Source organism: Podarcis gaigeae (genome assembly GCF_964106915.1).
Source record: "Podarcis gaigeae genome assembly, chromosome: 13".
NCBI lineage: Eukaryota > Metazoa > Chordata > Lepidosauria > Squamata > Lacertidae > Podarcis > Podarcis gaigeae.
This window is the reverse complement of record NC_139689.1, coordinates 31088325-31098266: the sequence shown is the minus strand read 5'-3', so window position 1 is coordinate 31098266 and position 9942 is coordinate 31088325. Positions and strand designations below refer to the sequence as shown.

The following is a 9942-nucleotide window of genomic DNA, read 5'->3' as shown; positions in this document are numbered from 1 at the left end:
TAGATCCAGCCCAAACTGTACCCTTGCCTTCTCTCCCCTCAATGAAGATAGTAAATAATTTGCGCAAAGAAGATCCTAGGACCAATCTCTGACATCTTCAGGTAGGGGAAGGAGAGGCCCAGCCTGAAACCCTGGAGAGCTGCTGCCAGTAAATATACGTGATACTAGCCTTGGTGAACCAATGGTCAGACTCAGAATAAGGTTGATCCCTACCTTTCTAAGGCTGGGCATTTTGTTTCGGCACCTGAGGCAGAAAACCCCCAAACTCCTCTCCTTGGCAGTAAAAAAACAAACCCCACCATGATAAGAAACAAACCAGAATTTGCTGCCCTTTTGTGACACCAAATCAGCTGCCCGAGGTCACTGCCTCACTCTGCCTAATGGTAGTGTCGGCCTTGGATGGGAAAAGAGTTAAGCACTGCCATCATGCTTGCTGATTCTCCCCTGCAAATGCAAGAAGGTCTTCAAGGACAACAAAGAGGGAGCCTGTCTAGCTTTTCTAGGGAGGGAGTTCCGAAGTCTGGGAGCAGCCACCAAGAAGGCCCCGTCCCACGTTCTCACGGTGGCAGGACTGAGGAAAGGGCCTCCCCCTTAGTTGGCCAAGTGTGTCGGGAGGGGGTTAGCAAATAGGTTGGCATACTTGGTCAGAGGAGCCAGCAGAAAAATACGGTATATATCCAGCCTTTTCAGCCTGGGGCCCACAAGGCAGCTAAAGTAACATGTAGTAGAAAAGAATACATAAAACAAAGATTAGGGACAAAACATAAAACAAAACACAGAATAAATGTGCAATTTATAAAGTGCTAATTATTATTTTTTAAAAAATCCATCTACTGATGGCTCTTGCCAGAAGAAATCCTGGCACAGTTACCTAGTAAAAATAAAAATAATAAAACCATAATGAAAGAGAGAGAGACACCACAAACCAAAAGTATAAGTCATGGTTGGCAATGCTGCCCTGAGGCTATTCACCCAACAGAAGCCACGTAATTCCTTAAGAAAAGGCGCCAAGGTGAATAGGATGCCAGGAGTCAAGCCAGGGCAAGTTTTATTGATCCCAGAGTACACAGAATTGTTTCCACCTTTCTGAAGGGCTGTGAAAAGAAAAGGAGAGGAAAAAAAGAAATAATTAGAGCTTGGTTAAGAGCCAAAGCTGGCAACGCGTGGGAAACGCAGGAGCGAAGAAACAGAATGCGCCAGTCACAGTGTGACAACGTGCATTTGGCACGCAGTCCCCTTGCGCATGATGTGGCAATGACTGCCAGTGCTCTCTGGCTCTGATGCAAATGCTGTCTGGACTGGAGGGTGGAAGGCAGGCAGGTATCCAGGGAAATAGCCCTCCCTCAGAGACAGGGGTCGTTATTTCAGATTTGTGTGTGTAGGGGATGCAGTAGGGATGCGGGTGGTGCTGTGGGTTAAACCACAGAGCCTAGGACTTGCCGATCAGAAGGTTGGTGGTTTGAATCCCCGCAACAGGGTGAGCTCCCGTTGCTCGGTCCCTGCTCCTGCCAACCTAGCAGTTCAAAAACATGTCAAAGTGCAAGTAGATAAATAGGTACCGCTCCGGCGGGAAGGTAAACGGTGTCTCCGTGCGCTGCTCTGGTTTGCCAGAAGCGGCTTAGGCATGCTGGCTACATGACCCGGAAGCTGTACGCCGGCTCCCCCGGCCAATATAGCGAGATGAGCGCTGCAACCCCAGAGTCGGCCACAATAGGACCTAATGGTCAGGGGTCCCTTTACCTTTACCTTTAGGGGATGCAGTAAAGTCCATAGGTCTGCATTCCAAGCGGCATTTGCCTTCAGAATTCACTGCCAGAAGGTGTGGCGATGGACGTAGGCCCAGGAGGGGTCTTGATTTGGCCCACCAGGCTGTTTCCTCTCTAGCCACACTCAACTGCCCTATGCCTGATGTCATCCATGCTGTCAGGTGCAGGGCAGGTGAAGATGCCTCTCTCTGCAAAAAGCAGAGGGCCTGTAAATCCCAGAGCTTTTGCCCGCATGGTTTTATTTCAAAGGTGCAGGATGCCTATCTGTCAAAAGGAACCATGGGGAATTTGGAGGAAGTCAGGATCTGGCTTGCTGACTGGAAAAGGTTCACCAGCCCCCAGTGACACATTTTCACAAAGGATAGGCTGTTAACCATGAGAGTTAAATGGGACCCCTCTGTTTGGGGACACTCCCTGAAGTGTGAGGAGGAAGAGGGTGGTGATAAGATGAGCTTCTTTTGGCTCAGCCAGGTTCCTGCTTCCTTTTTCTCCTGGCTTCCTCTCTGAGCACGAAACCCCAAAAACTCCTTCTGGGTGAGCAGACGCAAGAAAGGGCTCCTTCGCTTTTCCTTCTTGAGCAGAACAGGGAGTTTCAGCAAGTGTGTAGCTTGCCAGCAGCCGTGACTTGCGTGACAAACCATCCCTGCTTGAAAACCCCTCTTTCATGACTCTACTAAAGTTGCAAGGGACCTCTCCTCTTTTCCACCTGACCATCCTAATTATTAATATTTTGTTGTTGTTTAGTCATTTAGTCGTGTCCGACTCTTCGTGACCCCATGGACCAGAGCACGCCAGGCACTCCTGTCTTCCACTGCCTCCCACAGTTTGGTCAGACTCATGTTAGTAGCTTCGACAACACTATCCAGCCATCTCGTCCTCTGGCGTCCCCTTCTCCTTGTGCCCTCCATCTTTCCCAACATCAGGGTCTTTTCCAGGGAGTCTTCTCTTCTCATGAGGTGGCCAAAGTATTGGAGCCTCAGCTTCAGGATCTGTCCTTCCAGTGAGCATTCAGGGCTGATTTCCTTAAGAATGGATAGGTTTGATCTTCTTGCAGTCCATGGGACTCTCAAGAGTCTCCTCCAGCACCAGAATTCAAAGCATCAATTCTTCGATGATCAGCCTTCTTTATGGTCCAGCTCTCACTTCCATACATCACTAAATTATTAATATAAGGGTTTGTTTGTTTGCTTGTTTTGGTTCCTGGCTGCATAAAGCAGATTCACTGCTGCCATCTTGCTCAAGCACATATATTTGGAAGTAAATTTGGCAGGAATATAAAGCAGTGTTTCTCAACCTTTTTCCGACCATGGTCCCACCTTGTTTCCTTCCTGTGCCCCCTCCTCCTACCAATAGAAAGGTAGCTATTTCGTATTTTGTTTATAAATCGAACATTTTTTAAATATTTGTAATAATTATACAAATTATATAATTTCACCTGTGGCTGCCTTGGAATATCCTGGGGGCCCCCAGGGGGCCATATGCCCCCCCAGTTGAGAAACACTGATCTAAAGAACTTCCACATAGGTTGGGTTAGGGGAAACTGTTAGCCCTCCAGATGTTGTTACAATTCCCACCACACTCCTTGGCTATTTGCTGTGTAGGTTGCGCCTGATGCAGACCCCTCAACTGTCCCAGAAATACCGTGAAATCTGGGTTATTTTCCTTATGAGAGAACAGTGGCTATTTTGGGCACTGTGATCTTGTGTGATTCTGCGCCACGACTCCCCCGGAAAAATGACTTTTTTTGCAGTGCGGAATTATGAGAGATCATGGCACCCAAAATGGCCACCATGTTTTTGCAAGAAAAAATGGGAAGATGGCACCCTGGAAGATGGTATTCTGCTTTTTGCCTTTGATGTTTTGGAGGGAGCACAAGTCTGGAGGTCTGCAGGTTCCCCACCTCTGGTATATATCAGTGTGGGATGAAACTGTAGTGACAAACAGCCACTTTTGCCACAAAATGCCGCAGGGCTTTCAAAATGGAGATTTGCAACCAAATACCTTTGTCACCTGATCTAAGGTTAAACACTCATGGTTTAGCTAACAGAAAACTACAACAGTTAATTATCAACTTATCAAGGAGTTCAGGGACCACTTTGTATACTCCAGTGGAATTTCCTTATGTTAAAGCCTTCAGTACATTTAGGCATTCCCCATTTCAGTGGGGCATAGGAGTTCACCCTACAGTTCTGACCAGCTCATAACAAATTACAGTGCCTAGAAATCTTTGGAGAGGGAGATGTGCTTCGAATGTGCTTTAAAGGTGTAGTGTGTACACAGCCTCAGGAAGAGCACAAAAGTTGCAGACTGGAGAAAAAGCAACAACTTTATACTCCCCAACTGCAGACTGGAGAAAAAGCAACAACTTTATACTCCCCAGCTCTCCCCAAAACCTTTTTATGCCCTTGAAATGCACTCTTTGTCCTGAAAATCTTCATGGGTACAAATTCATTGCAGTGCAATTAGGAAGTGAGTGCGATTAGTGGGTGCGACTTTCTCCAGTTAGGTGTGTGTGTGTCTCCTTGCACAAGGGCACAGCAGGCTTAGCTCTTGCTGTCACTGTGGCACCCTGCAGTTGTCAGAAGGAGGTGAACAAGGCTGTGAACTGCCTGACTTTCTAACTGTGACTCAGTTGCACCAGAAATGAGAGCCCGGTGTGATCATGATTGGAATAACTTGGAACATGTGGCATTTTGAAGCTCCCATGAACTTGAACAATAGTCCCAGGCCTTCCCTTCTTTCATTTCTTTCTTTAAGACGTAAGAACTGCTAAACAATCAGAAACTCTATGGATGTAGTTTCCTTTCCCTGCATCTTTGTTCAATCAAAGGACATCACAATCTGTGATATTGGTGAGAGTTCCCTTCTGGTGCTGGGATCAAAGCTCCCACGGGTATCGACTGACAAATCTCCCACTGCACATCCATGAAATGTGAACCTGCAATCTTCTCTGTAGGACTTTTCCTTCATTTCTTGTGCTCCCTGAAGCAGCCCCTGGCCAGAACTTTCAGGTTTGCGTCTCCTGCCAGAAACAGATGTGCAAGGCATTTGGCGCTTGGACTCCTGTATGAATATCCCTTTGTTTTGTAATGATTTCCCCCCTCTCCCTGAGATTTCCAGCTCTCAAGGGCTCATTGTTTCTACCTGGGCACGCTGTTCGTTCAGGAAAAAAAAGAGAGAGGTGGCAATCTTACACCATACCCTTGAGCAATAGTCCTCCTGTTTTCTGAATCACACTACCTGGGAACAGAAGGGGAAACACAAAACCGCCCTTTGTAAGGCAAGGTGTATCTGCTGGAATGTGACACACGCATGAATAGACCTGGGGAGACAAACGATGAGCGTGGATGTTGGCTTTTGATGTCTGTGATGACGAAAGCTCTGGGGAATGCAAAGCAGAGAGAAGAAGGGCTTTTCCAAAGCAACGCCCCCCTCCAACCTTGGAGATAAAAGGAGCACGGGGCATTAGAGAGCCGTTAGTTCCCTCGGCCTTTTAGAAAGCAGCAAGAACATCTCTCTGGGCTTGAGTGTCTCCATTTCCTGGCAGCCATGACCACCACCTACAGGCAATACACCTCTTCCTCCTCCATGAAGGGGCCTTCTTTTGCTGGGGGATCCTCCCGGCTTTCCTCCGTCCATATGGGTGGAGGATACAGAGCCCCGAGCATCCATGGCGGAGCTGGTGGCGTCTCCATCTCTTCCTCTCGCTATGTCTCTGGGGTAGGCAGTGCCCTTGGTGGTGGCTATGGGGGCAGCTTCTGCAGCAGCAGCGGCCTTGGTGGTGGGTTTGGTGGTGGGTTTGGTGGAGGCTATGGTGGAGGTATTGGTGGAAGCTTTGTTGCTGGTGGTGGCGAAGGCCTTCTGGCCGGGGGCGAGAAGGAGACCATGCAGAACCTGAACGACCGCCTGGCTAACTACCTGGACAAGGTGCGGGCGCTGGAGGAAGCCAACACCGAGCTGGAGTTTAAGATCAAGGAGTGGTACAAGAAGCAAGCACCTGGTCCAGACCGTGACTACAGCCCATATTTCAAGACCATTGAGGATCTGCGGAGCAAGGTTTGGCGACGTGACCCTAAGGGGGCTTCTTAGCCTGGATAGCTCAGTTGGTTAGAGTGTAGTGCTGATAATGCCAAGGTTGAGGGTTTGAGTCCCTTATGGGACAGCTGCAGATTCCTGCATTGCAGGGGGTTGGTTTAGATGATCCCCAGGGTGCCTCCCAGCTCTACAATTCTAGGATGGAAAACCGTAGCAAACTGGCTCTTAACAAGCCCATGAGGAAAGTCTGAAAGGTTTGGGGAGAACCCCCCTTTTTTAAAAAAATATGCTTAGCACCCAGAGACCTCAAATCCAATTCTTTTAGTCTGTCTAACATGTAAGCAGGCATTAGGCAAAGGATTTTTAAAATCCAAGAACACTTAGCTGATGATGTCAGAATAATATTAACCACAATCAGAGAATAATATTAAAGGGAAGTTCCAGCATGAACCTGCTGAGCTAACACTGATCAGCACATTTGATGTCCCCCCCTTGAATTTAGACTTAATCAGAACTGTGTGTTTCTTTCCCACTATAGCTGTTAAATTTGTAAAGCAAAGATTTTTAAGACAGTGCTTGCTAGTGCTGTGAATGCGTCACAGATCTTATCTTGCCGACGATTTGTCCTTGCGTAGAAATGCCATTGAATTACCCCTGTCTCTTACATTTCATAGCCATTGGGTATTCCCCTCCTTTCTTACATAGCTTTCTTTAGTTAAATGCCACCACAGGACTCTTGGCTGTGTAGCTGCAACTAGCCCAGTTATCGTCCAGAAATACCATTATCGCCACTACTGCACTACTATTGTGGTACTACTAGTGGTATACTACTTTCTTTTGTGCCTTAATTTCATTTTCATTTTCATTTATTGAGAAGACTGTGCATACAGCCTGCAAGCTTCAGCCTGGCAGGAGCCAACTGCAGATTATTGCAGAGGCTCCCTCTTCCAATTAACTTCCATCTCCAGGGCTCAGAGGTGGGAGTGAGTGTAGCGGAAGAATGGCCAGGGCCCACCTCTGTGACATCACCAGGGGATGCCCCTAAGTCTAAGGTTTGGGCCCTGAGATCTCAGGGTCTGGGATGCTCCTAGTGTACACCCTGTCCGAAGATGTACACTTTCCCCCTACACAGGACCAAGGACCTATGTGAAGTAGCCCAAGGTCCAACACAACCTCCTAGTTGGGAGGTATAATGATTAACTGTTGGGCTATGGAGGCTGTGGAGGAATGCCATCAGCCAAACCAAAGCCTCTTCTGTAGTAAAATTAACTAGGATTTCCCTAGTGCGGGAAGTTAATTTATTTTGCCCACTTGGATCCCTTAAAACTGGGGTCAGCCCATGACATATTTTGTTCCTCAAGTCTAATCCAGAGGGTGACTAACCTGTTCTTCTCCAGATGTTGTGGGACTCTAATTCCTATCAGCCCCAGCCAGCAATGCCAGTGGCCAGGGCAAATATGGGGGACTCCCGACAGATTCTGGACAGCTGTAGGTTAGACCCTGTACTCTAAATGGTGTCCCCACTAATTAATACGGGGCACTATCTACTGGGATGTTCCCCGGCACAAGCCCTAATAAAAATGCATCTGGAACGCTGAAGGATGAAGATGTCACTTTTTAAATAATAATAATAATAATAATAATAATAATAATAATAATTATTATTATTATTATTATTATTATTATTATTATTATTTGGTGCATGCCATGCTTCTCCTGGAGAGCTCAGCTCGTTAGAGCAGTGCTGATAACACCAAGGTTGCAGGTTCGATCCCTCAATGGGACAGCTGAATATTTCTGCATTGCAGGGGGTTGGACCAGATGGTCCTCAGAGTCCCTTCCAACTCTGCAATTCTGTGATTCCTCTACGATTTCCAGCCCTTGAAATGGCTTTCTGTTAAGTAAATTAGAAAGAACGTCCCAGAGCTTTCACGTAGCACAAGGCTAGGTCCTGAATAAAATGCCCTTTGAGGGTTCCCTAAAAATAAAATAAAGCTTGCCCAGAATTTTTACCATTTCAAACCACCCATTCCCTGCTTCCCTTGCAGATTCTTGCTGCCAGTGTTCAGAATGCCAGCATCCTCCTGCAGATTGACAATGCGAAGTTGACCGCTGATGACTTCAGAACCAAGTAGGTTTAATTGTTAAAAACACACACACAACCCAGTGGTTGGGTTGGTTTCACAGCCAGCACCATGGCTGGGAGCTGTGTGACAAACATTTCCTGGGACAACCTCTTACCCCTTTCCCCTTCCTTCTTTCTTTCAATCCTTTGTGGATGCAGGTTTGAGACAGAGCAGGCCTTGCGCATGAGTGTTGAGTCTGACATCAATGGTCTGCGCAGAGTCTTGGATGATCTCACACTGTCCAGATCTGATCTGGAAATGCAGCTGGAAAATCTAAAGGAGGAATTGGCTTATCTGCACAAGAACCATGAGGAGGTAAGAATGCCCAATGGGCAACGTCACAGAGGGGTGCACATTTTTAAAGGAGAGGGGGAGGACACCAGCATTCAACTGGTTTATGTCTGATGAACCCAACGCACGTTCTTTTTGTCCAATGTGGTTGCACATGCTACAAGCATCTTCTGAATGGCCCAGCGCAACAGGCTGTGCCACAATGAAATGTCTTTGAAATATCATTGGAAAAATGGGCAGGAAACAGACCTTTTGGGCTGTGATCTAGATACTTACCAAACAATTCATGTGACCATAAGGTAAAGGTAAAGGTACCCCTGCCCGTACGGGCCAGTCTTGCCAGACTCTGGGGTTGTGCGCCCATCTCACTCAAGAGGCCAGGGGCCAGCGCTGTCCGAAGACACTTCCGGGTCACGTGGCCAGTGTGACATTGCTGCTCTGGTGAGCCAGAGCTGCACACGGAAACGCCGTTTACCTTCCCGCTAGAAAGCGGTCCCTATTTATCTACTTGCACCCGAGGGTGCTTTCGAACTGCTAGGTTGGCAGGCGCTGGGACCGAGCAACGGGAGCGCACCCCGCTGCGGGGATTCGAACCGCCGACCTTTCGATCGGCAAGCCCTAGGCGCTGAGGCTTTAACCCACAGCGCCACCCGCGGGGATTCGAACCGCCGACCTTTCGATCGGCAAGCCCTAGGCGCTGAGGTTTTAACCCACAGCGCCACCTGTGTGACCATAAACCTGGGCCCTATTTACCCATGAACATACCTTTGATCACAGATGTCAAGTCTAGGAATGGACTCCATTGGAAAGCATTGCGTTTAAAGAGGTTCTGACTGTTCTGTCTGTAAAGGCCCACTCACATGTGTAAGTCACTGTTAGATACTGTAGCCATCAAGTGTTGAAGATGCATGAATGAACCAGCCCTTAAAAGTCCATTGGAAAAGCGAAGAGGCTGAGTTCTGCATGTCAAGTACAGCTGTGAGAATCTAGCCTAGATCTGCTCCGGTGTGCCTTTTAGGGCAGAATTGGCCCTTGAAAACGATGTACAAGATCTCATAAACACATACTACTACTACTACTACTACTACTACTACTACTACTACTACTACTACTAAAATATTAATAATCAGTGCTATTTTTCTAGAAAAAGAGGTGCCAGAGTTCACCATGAACGTCTGCCTTGTTCTCTTAGGATGGCAATGGTGCCCACCTGAGAGGTGCCAGAACTGAGCTCTGGCAAGCTCTGGCTGAAAAGAAATAATAATAATAATAATAATAATAATAATAATAATAATAATAGCCATCCAAATCAAAACCACACTGCACCCCCCCTTAAAACGGAGTAGCAGCAATGTCTACAATCGATTGCAACAATAATGAGATAAAAACCAGTCTCTACAAAGCCAGATTGCAGCAATGGTTGGCCTCCAATCTAAACTCATTGTATCCAGAGCAACGTGCAGAAGAACAAAATTCTGGGGGCCACGGCTCAAAATAATTCATTGTGTGAGAATTAGGCTGTTAGGATCAAATGACTGTAGGCACCCGCTGATTCCCTTACCAGTCATTCTCTAGTACATCTTCAATTAGTTTACTGGCAAGTGTGGTAACTACCGTATTTTTCCGTGTTTAAGACTACATTTCCCCCTGTTTTTTCACGTTTAAAATTCGTGGTCGCCTTATACACAGATGGTGCATATGGGGGATTTCTTTATTTGGAGTCC

General features: G+C 47.2%; 1 protein-coding gene across 1 annotated transcript in view; it reads left to right on the top strand.

Moving 5' to 3' along the window:
* The first annotated feature begins 5014 nt into the window (after positions 1-5014).
* The window catches only part of LOC310830573 (uncharacterized protein), a 34526-nt gene continuing 29598 nt past the window's right edge, over positions 5015-9942 (top strand). The window contains exons 1-3 of the mRNA XM_083710354.1: positions 5015-5822; positions 7850-7932; positions 8086-8242. Coding sequence (XP_083566480.1) covers positions 5316-5822; positions 7850-7932; positions 8086-8242 — 747 coding nt within the window. The 5' untranslated portion in view covers positions 5015-5315. The remainder of the gene's footprint in view (positions 5823-7849; positions 7933-8085; positions 8243-9942) is intronic.